Source organism: Topomyia yanbarensis, chromosome 1 (assembly GCF_030247195.1).
Source record: "Topomyia yanbarensis strain Yona2022 chromosome 1, ASM3024719v1, whole genome shotgun sequence".
NCBI classification, from domain to species: Eukaryota; Metazoa; Arthropoda; class Insecta; order Diptera; family Culicidae; genus Topomyia; species Topomyia yanbarensis.
The window spans coordinates 77976869-77993061 of record NC_080670.1 but is presented as its reverse complement, the minus strand read 5'-3'; the positions used below and the strand labels follow the sequence as shown (position 1 = coordinate 77993061).

General features: G+C 38.7%; 1 protein-coding gene and 1 pseudogene across 1 annotated transcript in view; one reads left to right on the top strand and one right to left on the bottom strand.

Annotated features, from left to right (window-relative positions):
- Positions 1-6885, bottom strand: part of LOC131677996 (tRNA (guanine-N(7)-)-methyltransferase non-catalytic subunit wuho) — a 62357-nt gene extending 55472 nt beyond the window's left edge. The window contains exon 1 of the mRNA XM_058958107.1: positions 6248-6885. Within this exon, the coding sequence (XP_058814090.1) occupies positions 6248-6765 (518 nt within the window). The 5' untranslated portion in view covers positions 6766-6885. The remainder of the gene's footprint in view (positions 1-6247) is intronic.
- A 4956-nt stretch (positions 6886-11841) lies between these two features.
- On the top strand, positions 11842-13559 carry LOC131677991 (DEAD-box helicase Dbp80-like; annotated as a pseudogene).
- The last annotated feature ends 2634 nt before the right edge of the window (positions 13560-16193 follow it).

The window sequence follows — 16193 nt, the reverse complement described above, 5'->3', positions numbered from 1 at the left end:
AAAGAGGATCGATTATCATTGTAGAGGGAACCCCACAATACACCGTGCGAGTTGAAGTCTCCCAGTATCAGACGCGGAGCAGCCATGGATTCCACTACCTCAAAAATTTGACGTTGTCCAATTTGAACTTTGGGAGGTATATATATAGAAGCGATAGACATGTCTTTGCCTTTAATATTCGTTTGGACTGCTACAGCCTCAATGCCAGCAATCATGGGGATGTTAATTCTATAGAAAGAATAGCACTTTTTAATTCCTAGAAGCACTCCTCCATACGGAGTGTCTCGGTCTAGGCGAATAATGTTGAAATCATTTAAGTTGAAATTAATGTTTGAGGTAAGCCATGTTTCACATAGAGCAAAAGCATCGCATTTTAAATTATGCAGTAAAATTTTTAAGGAATCAATTTTAGGTATGATACTTCTGCAATTCCACTGTAAAACAGTGATGAAATCTTTCATTGGAGGAGGTGAATTACCCATTGAAAGATATAATCGCTGCAAGGATGGGCCATTGAGCAATCAGCTGCTCTAAAAATGTTCTAATTGTTGGGAGGAAAGCTGAAAGTATACTCTTTAGTGGTTCAGAAATATTGAATGCTTTAAAAATCCAATCAACAATTTCAGAAAATTTCAATAATCCTACCCCCGGCTGAGGCTCAGAGGAAGTCGAAATTTTATTATTTCCAGTAATGGTGTTCTGTTTGGATTGTACGTTCCCAAAACCGGGCGGAATTGATTTCGGTTTTGAATCGGAATTTTTCGGTTTTGGGCGCAGTTTATCTATTGGTGGAGAAATTTTAAGGCCCTTTCTTGGCAGCTTGGGAAAAGAAGACTGTTTTCTTTTTCTGGAATTTCCGGGTAAAACAAATGATGTACCTTCGCACGCTCCGTCAGAGTCAGACTGTTCCGAAAATAGAGATGCGTAAGTGTTTTCTAAGAAGATGGGTTTAGGGGTAGCATTTTTCAACATTTCTGCATAGGAGCGCTTAGACCTCTCCTTCAAGGATCGTTTAATTTTATCCTCACGCAATTTATAAATGGGGCATGCAGGGAGCTCATGTGAGTTTTCTCCGCACATTAAGCATTTTTCTGAATTTTCATTGCATGTATCCTCTTGATGAGAACCCCCACATTTGCCACACCGTGCCTTATTGGAACAGTAAGTGGCTGTGTGGCCAAGCTGTTTGCAATTAAGGCAATTCATTACACGAGGGATAAAAAGGCGAACAGGGAGACGAATCTTATCGATAATGACATAGTTGGGCAGCGCAGACCCAGCGAAAGTCACTCGAAATGAGTCAGACAGTCGATAAACTTTTTTATCTCCTTCGTGTGATACTGAATGCAATTGCTTGCATTCAAGTATTTTTACGTCTTTAAGTATGGTGTCTTTGAAACGACCAACCCCATGCTTAACTAAGTCATCAACAGTCAAACTCGATTCTGTGATGACCCCATCAATTTCAATTTCTTTTGAAGGAATATACGCTCTATATTCACGCGTAAAAAGCTCGCAAGAAGCAATTGCATTGGCTTGTTTGAAACTACCAACGACAATGCGTATTTTATCTTTATTAACTTTGACGATCTCTTTTACATCCGAGAATCGCGAAGTCAAATCTTTAGAAATTTGAATGATATTTAGCGCCTTTGCTTTACGCCTAATAAATACAATCCATGGTCCCGTTGACGACTCTGGGTAAATTTTAATTCTAGTCGGATTTACATTTTCAGCATAAGGCTTAGGGGGAGGGTCTGTTACTCGTTCTCCCATCTCTTCATCCATTTTACCTAGTAAGAAAAACTATCACAAAAAGGAATGAAAAATATACCTGTTATCTACTATCTATTAGGTGACGAAGACACCGGTAGAACACACCTCATGTGTTACGTTGTAAACTCGGTGCCCGTTGTTTGACAATGTGACACTTGCTGTCCTTCTTCGTCGCGTTGCTTCTTCAGTAGAGAAATAGTCCTACCTGCAACACTTCAAAACTCTCTCCGATTAAGCTGCTCGTTGGTATCACCACCACAAGCGCGCTCTCTCCGTTTCCACCACCTCGGTAGACAAATGTGGCTACCTGTGGCTTGCTGCGAAAATCCCACTGTCGATGCGGCACTTTTCGGTGCCACTATTCGTCGTACCACTTCTGCGGTAGACAAATAGAGCAAATGGGTCTACCTGTGACGCTTCCCTCTCGTCGATTAGAATTGCCCGACGACACCAATACACTATATTTTTTTCTGTGTGTACAGGCACGATCACTGTCGATTTCTGAGTGTGTCGTCTATTGGAACCTAAGACAAGACGTGACATTACCCCCGTTTTTGTTCCAATTTTACGTCAGAATGGTCCAGCTCCTGATTGGTTGATTCTGACTTTTTGCACCGTACGCAATGTTACTGCAGGGATATCGAAATGATGTGTGGCAGTGTTGCTACATTTATAGGTAAAGATTGTCATTACTTTTGACAAATAAAATTATTATCGTTAAAAAAGTAAAAATGATAAATTGAACTTAAATTGTGCGGCAAAGCGAAAAAATGATTATCATGCATTTACCGTATACGTGGCTCATTAACTTTAACAAAAATACAACAGAAACCACACTAGAATCTAAAATTATTCAGAAAATGGCTTCATCAAACCTTACTAAACACCCATGACATGGAAAATCGGTTCCCTTCACCAATATAGTGGATTCAAGATATATAATATTGTCAGCATGAAATAAATTAACAAGACTCCATTTCCATTAATAAAAACACTTCAGAAGATTTCGGCAGGGTGAAAATGTGCGAAAAGAATGTCGAAAGAAAAATAAAAAGCCGATTGTCACGTCTTGTCTTAGATTGGAACTAACGTGTTTTCAAAGAAGTGCGTTATTAAATGTCTGACACATGAGTTCTAAGTGTCAAGACAGTAGCGGCAAAATTAAATGCTAAACACTTGAGTTTAATGTGCGGATTATTTGCAGTGTAGAAAATCATATAAGCTTGAAATAAGCCACCATCATCCACACAACGCAACAACCACACGGTTAAATAAAACAACCTCCAGAATAAGTTCTTTTAAATTACTTTTGAGTTGTGCGTCGCTTTCGCACTTATTAGTGTTGTCAAAAACAAAACGAGAGATTCGACTCAGTCGAGGTCTTCCGTGGAGGAAGGTACTTTTGAGTTGTTTGGGGTATACTCGAAATTAGGTAAATTCAACTTAAATTTGAGTATAAAAAACCTATCAATGAGTTGTAATTTTTGCCGTGGTTAAATGGAAACTACCTTCAACACGGTTTACCTAATTTTAAGTTCCCCCACGAAACCTCGAGATTGAGTCAAAGGAACTCAATTTTAGGTAGTTTTTCGTTTCCGTGCAGTGCAAATAAAATCAATCTCACCGGCACTGCCGCTTGTAAAGCACTATTTAGAATCTCAGTGAAAATGAACGTGAACAAGTGTTGAATACCTTCTATTGTTCACGGTGGACGACGCCGTGAACAGTTTCATCAGTGAACAACGATTTCACGCTAAAGGCCTATTTACACCCTCGGTGAAAATGAACGTGAACTCGATGCGCAAAAAAATTGTTTTTTTCCAATATCTCGCATATTAGTGCATAGAAATTGATGAAACTGGAACTAAACGATAGTACATTAATATACTTAGCGAATACATGCACAATTATTCGATATAATTGAATCAATGCAATAATATTCATATTCCCCGATCATTTTAAATATTCCACGGTGAAATATGTTCGCACTGGATAATTCACTTGTTCACCGGGAGTGTACACGCGACGATGGGCGGAATTGATGCGGAGTGGTGAATATAAATGTCATCGCTGTTCACGGTGAACGTTCGCCGTCGAATAACAGATTGCATTCTGACAAACTGTAAACTGCCAGGTGAGCGTGAAATCGTTGTTCGCTGATGAAACTGTTCACGACGTCTTCCACCGTGAACAATGGAAGGTATTCAACACTTGTTCACGTTCATTTTCACGGAGAGTCTAAATAGTGCTTAAACTGGCAGTTTACAGTTTGTCAGAATGCAATCTGCAAGCAGGGATGCCACATTGAAATCTCGACATAGATTTTTCATTAGGGCTTAAATCGCAAATGTAAACAAACTGCGTTTTCGCTATTACGACATTATGCAACAAAAATACTACAAGATTGAGGTGAAAATTAGTTAAAATGGTTTTTAGTTCGATGTATAATTAAAGAAAACAAAACGGCGAAACATGCATTTTCTTCGAGATTTCGAGTTAGGCCCTTCTTCTCATATGGAATATAAAGGCCAAACTTACATTTTTAGACAGAAGCGGGCGTACGGTTGTTATTCACAAATAAAAGAATAAACGGCGGTTCTATTATATAAATGATAAGCAATATCTACTATGATCATGTCTACTCGATAGTTGTTGCACATAAACATTCGAATATTTCGATATTTTCATGAAATTTGAAGAAAAGATTCACGCGCCCTTTCTTTTACATTGGGTTTCTATGCGCCCATTTGCTGAGCCCTATTAAAAAGTATACTGTCAAGCTCGCCCATTTACCCAGCTCTACCCAGCAAGACAGTCAGTTTAGCCCATTTACCGCGCCCTTCTGAAAATTATGTACACAGTTTAGCCCTTCCGCAAATGGTGGTTGCTGAAGGGCGAAATCACGACTGGGATGCAAATTGGGCGTAAGCATTTTTTTAGTTTCTACCTACTAAAAGCACATAGGAATTAAATTCTTTGTTATATTGTCATAAGGTTTAACGAAAAATGCTTCCCGAAAAACACGGTCATAAAGTAATTTATACCTACAATAAAAACTACATTTGTTACTATGTTTTAATTGCCGCAAGGTTCTACTGTATCGATTTTGTTGGCTATTTTCGGCAAATTTGAGACTAAGAGAAACGAAAGCAATGAAATTGAAAGACGGATAGGTATTCTAGAGCGAATCAGTTATAAACTTAGAACGGAAAACTAGAACTAGGCAGGCTCATATGGGCATGATCGAAAGGAAATGTGAAGAATTTTTTGCCTTCTGCATAGTAGGAGTTGGGCGTTCCACCCAAGTCTACCGCATGGTCTATGGTAGAACATAACTCATCATCATGTTTTAGCCGGCGTCGGCGGTAAAACATGATGATGAGTTATGTTCTACCATAGACCATGCGGTAGACTTGGGTGGAACGCCCAACTCCTACTATGCAGAAGGCAAAAAATTCTTCACATTTCCTTTCGATCATGCCCATATGAGCCTGCCTAGTTCTAGTTTTCTGTTCTAAGTTTATAACTGATTCGCTCTAGAATACCTATCCGTCTTTCAATTTCATTGCTTTCGTTTCTCTTAGTCTCAAATTTGCCGAAAATAGCCAACAAAATCGATACAGTAAAAACTACATTTAGAAAAGCTTCGCCGAATATTGAAACTGATTTTTCTCCATTTGAGTACATTGCGACTTAGGCCCTAATGAAAGATCTGTGTCGAATCTGTGTTCGGCCAAAAAAATCTTTTTATCATCTGTGATGACTAAAACAAGAAAAAAATCTGTGATAAATTTCCAAAAAATCTGAAAAATCACAATATTTCCATAAATCTTAAAAATTCTGTGAAATTTTTATCAAAATGCCAAAAATCTGTCATGTGTGAAAAAGAATCTGTGATCAAAATTAGTGAAAAAAAATCTGTGACATTACAGAAAAATCTGTGAATATGGTAACCCTGCAATTGAGATATATTGAGGTAGATGTTTAAAATACGCACAGAGATCTCGCATTTTTATACTACAGCCCTCCCTTTAAGCCCAGAAGCGGCTTGTTTTCCTCCAAATTAGCCGTGTAATGGCGTTTTCGTTTTTTCTTGGTGCTACACCGGTGTAGTGCAAAGAAAGAGATAGACTGATTACACCCAAGTTTGAATGAGTGTAGCACCGACTACACCGGTGTAGTGCACTGTCAAAAACGAATATGTCATAAGTAAACGATGTTTTTCTTCCAATTCAAACGTCAAAACGGCACAATACCAACGCAGCTGGATGTCTATATCGTTGATTCGATTATACATCAAACGAATCGGACTAACAAAAGATGTTACGAGTTTTTCTGGTCGCATGAGTAGACTTGTTAAAAGAACCCAACGCTGAATTGCCTATTAATATAGCACAGATAATGCCCTATACCTATTTGACCCCATTCTACTCTATTGTTTGTTCAGTGTCAACAAAAGTAATGCACGTACCTTTCATCGGGATTTATTAGTACGTCGAGCACTTGGCTCATATGGCCAAATAACCATTGCCCTGGTTTTGTGAAATCTTTGCAGTCATATGCATAGCAATCTCCACCTTTATCGCAAACGACAATAAACTCGCCACTACCTGCAAATTTCATACAACTGGTGGTTCTTGCCACAAACCGTCGGGATAACAACTTAAGACTCCCAGCTTTACTAAAATCCTCGCTCTCGTAAAGCAACAATGATTTGTCGCTTGTAGAAACAGCTAATATTGTTTCGTGCACTTCCGCAGAGACTATGTTTATTTTTTCCTCGTTAATTTCTTTGTTTTGGTGGTCTTGAAGTTTGCAGACATCTTCCTCACTTCCACTGTCGGCATCAAAATATTTCCGTGGATGACCTTTCTCTGGCGGTGCGTTCAAATCGACCTTATATGACCAATTCGTTGTCTTGTTCACAAAATATATATTCTTGTTGAAGGCAACTATTGCTAAATTTCCAGCTAATTTTAAAAACGGCATAACTATCGAATAAGAACAATCAACTCAAAATCATGTACGTTTGCTCCAGTTCAAAAATATTATGTAGATAAATATGTTTGTTCTGTTTGTTCCAATGCACGTGCACGCGAGCAGGGTGGCCAGATAGAATTCCTTAATATCGGTAGGGTCAAAGAGAATAGGGAAAGAGACGAATAGTGTGAAGCCAAAAATACCTTATTGAGCAGACCAATCGTGCAATGTAAATAAACATTACTCATGCCTGAGTTGGAGGAGATAAGTATTGTACATCTATTAAAAAATAAATTTCAATTTTCGTCAGAATTTGGTTCAATCGTGATTGTGAGGTGTATTCTACAGTATATGCATGAGTAAAAACAAGCTATAGAATTATTTCATCTCTTTGTTTCGAAATGCGCATCGTTTGATAAACAAATCCAACGATCGACATACGGTTTGTTTTCAAAATATAATAGAAGTCATCTAAAGTGCTGCCTGTAGAAGCGGTTGCCAAAATTCTAGTGTTGAAATCATCATAAAGGGAGTGTTGCCGTTATGACTAATTTTCACTCTTCGTCTCTTTCCCTATTCTCTTTGGGTAGGGTCACTAAAAGTAAAGACGCTGAATCCCACTGGATAAAGACTCGCCATCTCAATCTTATTCTTATTATTTATTGTCGCTGCAGCACTATTCTGCAATGCGCTGAACAGTCCAGCGACGCGAAGATTTCTAGCGACGTCAGTGGAATTGTCATTTCATGAATAAAATAAACAAAGAAATTTTCGTCAATAAAACTATAGTTAATCTTATATTTTGTGTTGTCATGGTTATAGTCGACATGCTACTAAAAATCAATCACTTTCTTATTTATTTTAATCATGTGAGATCATGATAAATGAATATCATAATATAGAACTTTTAAATGCGATTGTATGGCTCTAATTTGAATTTTTTTCTTTAAGAATCACAAAAAGATTGGTTTTGAATTATTTGTTTATAATCAAAACATTTAACAAAGTCTAGACTACATCAAGAAACTATGAACTTCGCTGGGGTAACGTATGCTGACGAGCGACAAGTCGCTTCTGATTTTTGTCTGCAGACACAATATCTGTAAAGGTCATTCCAATCGAGCACGAGACCTGTCAAAAGTCAATCCGAAGAAAATCGCTTCGAATCCTTCTGGAACGAGGGCCATTGACAGATCTCGTATTCGATTGGAATGACACTGACAGATAAATGGTAAACAAACGATTGACGTGTCGAGTCTTTATCCAGAGGGATTCAGCGTCTTTGACTAAAAGTTTATCGGTAGTTATCGGTAGGCCGGGTTATTGAGTTCTTGTCGACCAGTCTCACGAACACCAATGCAGCTTACTGGTTGAAAACAATCCCATTTACTTTAGCCGTCTTTGTTTATTATTTTCCACCAGCTAGTGAAGTAGTATTTGTGTCATGTGACGTGTACGTACATGAGCCGTAGAAAAGTCTATTAAGATTTCTGACAGCTCATTTACAACCACAGATGCAAAATCAAACCATAGGAAATTGGCTTGTTTTCATCACGAAATACCTAACCTCAACCGATTTTTGCAGTGCAAAATATTTTGTTTTCATCACGAAATAGTTCAGCGTCTGTTCTTTTTTAACGGGAATAGAAACCCGGATAGAATTTTACAATAGCATTTACCCTACAAACAATCATAAAACAATAAATATTATAGTTATTACTGTTTCAACGTTGTTCGATGCCAAGTTTTCACAGTAGATTTGCAATAAAATTTCATGTAACAATAAATTTCGCTGTTCAGCAAAAAACTGATACAGTGCATTCACATTAAATTTTACTGTTTTCGAGAAAAAAATGTATGGAGAAAAATTGATTTTTTTAATGTTAAGATACATAACCACCCCCCTTTTTCACTGTAAAAGTCTATTTTACATTGAAATTTACTGTAAAAACGTTAAAGTTTATTGTTTTTGTATTGTAGCATTACACTAAAACTTACTGTAAATTATTGTAAAATTACTGTACTGTCACAGTGAAAATCATGGTTTTGTTACTGTACATTTCTATTCGGGAAGGTCAATTGTCCCAAAAACGTACACGCAACCAAAGAGAATAGTGAAAGAGACGAAGAGTGAAAATCAGTCAAAACGGCAACACTCCCTTTATAATGATTTCAACACTAGAATTTTGGCAACCGCTTCCACAGGCAGCACTTTAATGGCGATTTCGCTTGAACCTGAAACTGAGTCAGGTTCTAACCCCAACTGCTGTCAGTTCATACATTTTGACAGCAGTTGGGGTTAGGAACTGACTCAGTTTCGCTTCAAACGAAAACCACATAAATGACTCCTATTATATTTTGAAAACAAACCGTATGTCGATCGTTGGATTTGTTTATCAAACGATGCGCATTTCGAAACAAAGAGATGAAATAATTCTAATGCTTGTTTTTACTCATACATATACTCTAGAATGCACCTCACAATCACGATTGAATCAAATTCTGACGAAAATTGAAATTTCTTTTTTAATGTACAATACTTATCTCCTCCAACTCAGGCATGAGTAATGTTTATTTATATTGCACGATTGGTCTGCTCAATTAGGCAATCCATTAGACGTTTGTTTGACAATTCAAGCTAAGTATGCACCTCTTGCGAAATGAAATTTCCTATACAAAACCTATGCATAAAAAACGTCGCGAAATGTTCGCGAAAAAAAATTTCGTTTCCATTTCGTAAGCGGTACGCAGCTATCGCGAAAACGATAACGAAAAATGAAGTTAGCTGAAACACGGTTCGACAAACGATAAGATTCATAATAGTTCCGCGAGACAGCGCTGCTTTCTATGCGCTGTCACCAAGGCAAACTTTTTCTTTGCGAAATAATGGTCATCGGTATTATTTCGCACGGAGGCTCGCGAAATTTTGACAGGTTGCAATGAAAAAATATAAGAAAACACAAGATTGGTAATTTTTTGTATTTTTTTCATCGCAACCTGTCAAAATTTCGTAGTTTATAAATTCAATATTTCGAATTTGAATGGTAAGTTTAAAAATATTACTGGAAGTGTGATTGTTTCTAGTTTTAAACAATTAAATTTAAATAATTAATATTATTTGTAGCACACCCGAACAAAGCAAATAAGCTCAACTAATCTTGTCTCAACATCCTGGATCTGGCAATCATCCAACCAACATTAAATCGATACAACCGCAGCAGTACCAACTACTCCAAATCCAGCAACAGCCAACAACCCCTCAAAAAAGGACCACATAGCAATTACTGCTCAAACGAACAATAGGAGTTTACGAATGATGGACACATCGGAAAACATTTCATCGGCACATTCTACCTTAAAACTTGTCTGCCACTATTTTTACCAGTGGTTGCCTTCCTGATTTAGAGAAATCGAATTCAAGCACAAACGTCATATTCCAGCCTTGGTTCCTACTAGTTCCTTGCATGAAAATATCACTGCCTCCACAGTGCTCGTGATTCCATTCCAGCAGCAGCAAGCAATCACTATTCGAGTGCTTATCGCCAACATTTCACAGCAAGCTCAGCAGCAGAACCACCTTCAACCACAACATCAGAAAATTAAGATTTCTTCCTCCAGACCATGACCATCATCCTAAAGGTCGGTAGCAATAACGTTCAACCGACGGTACAACCTGGTCAGCAACCGCAATTAGTGCAATAGATCCAAACCAAATGTAGAAGACCATTGACCAACTGCAAAAAAGATAGCAACAGCACATTCAAACAGTAGCAGCAGCATACTATACTGTACCATGCGGTGTGCAGGAGGACTTTTTTATTCAGTTGGTGCGGCAAGGTGAGGCATTTTTATTACCTTTTTTATTTCGAAAGGATCAGTACCGTGTTTAGTACATTGTAGTGTAATACCCTATTCTTTTTTAAAAGCTCGGGTTCACTCATTTACGGATATTTTTTTATTATGATTTTTTCAGATCGAACACCAACAACATATAATCATGGTAATCACCCAGCAAGAGAACGCAGTGATAATGGGCCAACAGAAAACAACATCAAGATGCTCGGTAAGGACTTTCTCTTTCAGTATGTATTTACCAGTAGCATCCCTCCTCCAAACATTCTTTTGCATATCTAGATGTCCACACATTCACAGAACAAACATAATGGCACGTCATGTTCAATCGGCTAACCGTTTGGAATAAGCGCTCATCATCGGTTTCATGGCAGGGAAGTGAGCAGGCAAAAGAAGGCATTATTTTTTCCGCAAGGTCGCTCTGGTCAAAATTTTAGCGAATTGCAAGGAATAAACCACCCGAGGGACAGTACCCGTGCTGATTCAGGACGATTTCCCATACTTTGTACCTTGCTATTGAATTTTAATACCCGATCGAAACAATGGCAAGCGCTACCGATAACTGGGTCAAAAAGACGACGGATCAAGAAATTTCTGCACACGGTAAGTGTTTTTTTGTTATAACCTATTTTTGAAGCGATCATTGGGATGGGATTTGAATTTTTCTTTTCAATACAAATAGGTTAGCGAACTGAGTACATATCACCAAGGATAAGGATTCAGAGCCGGCGGCTGGCAGTCCAGAGAAAGAGAATGCGGAAAAACCTAGTCCACCGGCAGTAGAACCAAAGCTGCACCTGATGTTTAAAGTTCGGTAGCTACGGAAATTCTGACTTCTCCTGAAGAAAAACAAGCTGCAAGAGAAAATGGAGAAACACCTTCCTCCGCGGAAGATGCAGAGGCATTCAAGTAAGTCGAAATCTGCAGAAAATTTTAATTAGGACATAAGGAACATTGACAGCCTCCCTTTGTTTACTTTCTCTTTCGATTATGACGTCACTATAACACTTTGCACTAATTTTCCAGTACATAGCCGATGGTTTTTACTAAAATATTAGGCAAAGAGTTGAGTACTAAATATTGAAACGACCAAGTAACAAACAGAGGAGAAAGACCCCAAAGAGAATCTCATGGTTGCTTACGTCCTATTCTAAATTTTCTCCCGAAATATTTAGTATCAGCTTTAAAATTATCCGTGACTAATCTTTTAGCCCGGCGGATGCAAGTTTGCTAATGAAAGATGTTCGCTAAGGTCTAGTAGAATCAAAGCTGGATCTGAAGGTGCAGCGGAAGGATTCTTCTTCGCCGGTTGGTTGGTTACAACTTTCTAAGCTTTGCACGTGAAGCCGGAATTACTTCAGGGAGTCTATGCGATGGGTTTCAACGCCCATTCCAAGATTCAGGAGATGGCTCTACCTACTCTGTTGGCCGGTCCGCCACGGAATATAATCGCCCAGAGTCAGTCGGGAACAGGAAAAACCGCTGCCTTCGTGCTGGCAATGCTCAGTTGAGTCCATCAGTTAAAAAACTATCTGCAGGTGATTTGCCTTTCCCCCACGTATGAGCTGGCAATTCAGAAGGGGGAAGTAGCTGCCAAAATGGCAAAGTTTTATCCGGAAATCAAACTTCCTTACGCCGTTCGCGGTGAGGAGACCGTCAAAGGGCCGAAGCTGACTAATCATATCATCATCGGAACACCCGGCAAGCTAATGGACTGGGGTATAAAGTTCAGGACGTACGACCTAGTTATCCATTTTTGTACTGGACGAGGCGGGTGTTATGGTCGGTGTTCTTCTTGGCCACGTACGAGCGCGAGGTGATGGAGTTTGCCGAGTACATCGTACCCAATCCGATCGTCATTCGGCAGGCGCGGGAGCAAGAATCACTCGATAACATCAAACAGTACTACGTCAAGTTCCGCAACCAGGACGAGAAATTTTGTGATTACCGTCGGACAAGCGATCATTTTCTGTCATATGATGTATAGGACAGTTGTAAACTCCAAGTAAACTTATTTTCAGAACTGTTAATCGATCGAAACAGGTACGCAAAACGGCCGGTTGGTTGACCGGCAGGATGTCCCAGGATGGTCACTCGGTAGCGGTACTGTCCGGTGATCTCACGGTGGAGCAACGGTTGGAACGAACGTTTTGTCCAGGGGTAAGTTCCACCACTTGATTCTGGCTACAGCACCAGGTTACGGAGAGATTCTTTCGTCTTAGGTATCGACGTCGAACAGGTGACCATTGTCGTCAACTTCGACCTGCCGATGGATTAGTAGGGACGAGCCGATTGCGAAACGTATCTACATCGAATTAGACGCACCGGTAGATTCGGTGTGACTAATTCTTGTGATCCTATAGATTGTATTTCTTCCCACTTCTTTAACAGAACGGAATCACCATCAACCTAGTGGGCAGTGATCGAAGCATGATGATTTGCAGATCAATCGAAAAACACTTCCGGAAAAAGATTCAGTTGCTAGACGCGGAGAACTCGGACGAAATTGAAAAGATCGCACCGTAAAGTGTTTTCGACCAGCTACTGGTGAAAGGCGTAGGAGCTTTTTTGGGTCATACTTGTTTTGATTCTGAATTTATAATTTTATATTTTTTTAATTTTTTTTTTCTTCCTTGATCTGACATAAGGTATACAAATGTAACCAACAGGGTACCGTCAAAGAGAATAGGGAAAGAGACGAAGAGTGAAAATTAGTCATAACGGCAACACTCCCTTTATGATGATTTCAACACTAGAATTTTGGCAACCGCTTCTACAGGCAGCACTTTAGATGACTTCTATTATATTTTGAAAACAAACCGTATGTCGATCGTTGGATTTGTTTATCAAACGATGCGCATTTCGAAACAAAGAGATGAAATAATTCTATAGCTTGTTTTTACTCATGCATATACTGTAGAATACACCTCACAATCACGATTGAACCAAATTCTGACGAAAATTGAAATTTATTTTTTAATAGATGTACAATACTTATCTCCTCCAACTCAGGCATGAGTAATGTTTATGTACATTGCACGATTGGTCTGCTCAATAAGGTATTTTTGGCTTCACACTATTCGTCTCTTTCCCTATTCTCTTTGGGTACCGTAAGCTAATAAATTAGGCAATCCATGAGACGTTTTTGATCAGCTGATTATTTCTTGTTTACTTATTCTGACGTTACTCCGAGGGGTGCGACGTCCGACAATATCGTTGATTCGATCCAACATCAAACGAATCGGACTAACAAAGTTGTTTGTCGGACGAGTTTTTCTGTTCGCAGGAGTAGACTTGTTGACAGAACCCACCGCTGAATTGTCAAACAAACGTCTAATGGATTGCCTAATTTACAATTACAATTTATCTCTACCCAGTTCTATCCAAACATTTGAAAAGAGCCTAACTGCAAAATGTAACAAATTGAAATTTCATGTTTTCCATTAACAAATATCTACCCGAGCACGTACATAACGCAACATTTGATTATGAAGAATTTTGATAGCGATTTTACAACAATTTATAAAAGGGCCTAATTGATTTTTATGACCGAACTGATTATGAAAGGATCTAACTGATTGAAAAGTGCCTAACTAGCAATACACTCGTTTTAAATGGATTATAACGTATTATTGTATTATGACTGATTATAAAAGGCTTATAACATCTTTTCCATAATTTACATACAGGGTCAATTAGAATTCAGTTAATTCGTCTAACTTTCGGTGTAATATCAGACTTGAACAGCATTTTTTGTGTAAGGTATTCTGCCGCTAGAAGCAAAACTGTCCCATGTGCTATGGGAATCCCTATACACATGGGACAATTATGCTTCTTGCGGGAGTAATACAAGTAGTAGCAATATGCGCAATTCCTCAAACCTCTCTAGTGTTTCATGCAATAAGAATTACCACGAATTATGGCAATAAATTTGAATTACGATTCTCACAATTGTTATACCAAAAATAGGTTTGTATCCGTACTGATTATTGGTAGCATTCCCTGAGACTTCCAGAACCTTTAGTAGTAGCCATTGTTATCATAATCGATTTTTAACGTCAGCCAAAGTTTAAAGCCTAGGGTTTGGTTCGACCTAAAACCGATTGAGTCGGAGTCGGTTGTTATATTTGCGTTATTGAGATATCTGACGTTTAAAATACTCACACTGATATCTCGCATTTTTATACTACCGCCCTCCCCTTAAGCCCAGAAGCGGTTTGTTTTCCTCCCAATTTACCTTACAATCGATTTGTTTTCCTCCCAATTCAAACGTCAAAACGGCACAATACCAACGCAGCTGGATAAGTCTATATTTCCGGATTCCGAAACGTGTTTCGAAAGGTAGTTTTCCCGAGACTTGTAAAAGCGGTAAAGGCGGCCAAGGCAATTAGATTTGCTTCTTAATGGTCAAACGCCGATTTAGAGTTACGATTCGGACAATTACAATAGATTTGGTTTGAGCGAATTTCGATCATTTCCCTGGGTCTTCTAGAACCGGTAGAAGCAGCCAATTTAGATAGAAAATGGCCAGCCAATGATTTAAATTTCCGATTGCAGGAATTGTGCTGTCTAAATTGGTCAGACTGAACTTCCCCGAGACATCTCGAACCGTCACAAATAAGCATTATGATTGATCATGCTCGAAATATGATTCACGCTGAGTACGTCACTTCCCTGAGAGCTTCATGAATGGCAAATAGGTTTACAATTGTTACTGGTTTCATACACATCCGTGATGGATTAATTCTTCTTCTTCTTCCAATTCTGTTTATTTTCCGTCGGCCTATTTCCGCTACGAGGCCAAAAACCGACGCCAGAGAGGTGACACTCCCACTATCTGGATTGGATATCGACCCATCAACTCATGGACCGGGGACCAACGGCTTTACTTCCCTTCCGAAGGAAGGCGTGACCTCAGATTTTTCTCACCTCTGAAAAATCTCAACGACCTCGACTGGGATTGAACCCAGACCAACTGGGGTGGGTGGCGGTCACGCTTACCACCCAACCATCGGCGCCGTCGTGATGAATTAATAAAATACATCATTTAAAACATTTAAATGACAACAGAAATATAAAAAAGAAATAAACAAACAACAGCTGATGTCGTTTTCCAGTTATCAAAAGCGACATCTAACAGCAAACACACAGACTAGTTTTCGCGAGCAAATGTCAAAATTCCGCACGGAAGAAGGAAAAATATTTCGCGACCTCATTTCGCAAGAGGTGCATACTAAGCTTTAACAAGTAAAACAAATGATTTTTCCTTTGAATTTCATACGGAAATCCATTAAAACGCATTTTGTGTTTCAAATTATATTCAAACAAATTCAACGTGAATGACATATTTTGTTTTTGAATGTCGATTTCCATACTATTGAGTCGTAAATCATAAACTTTCCACATGACTTTCACGTGAAATGCATTTCAATTTGTAAAACGATTCCTCCGATTCTTCTGCCATTTTTTTATTTTATTCAATTCGTTTATTTGATAAGGCACGTTTGCGTTAGCTTAAAGTTGCCATTTATTTAACATTTTGAATTTCTTAAAACTAGGGGGTTACACATTTAAATATTGTTTTG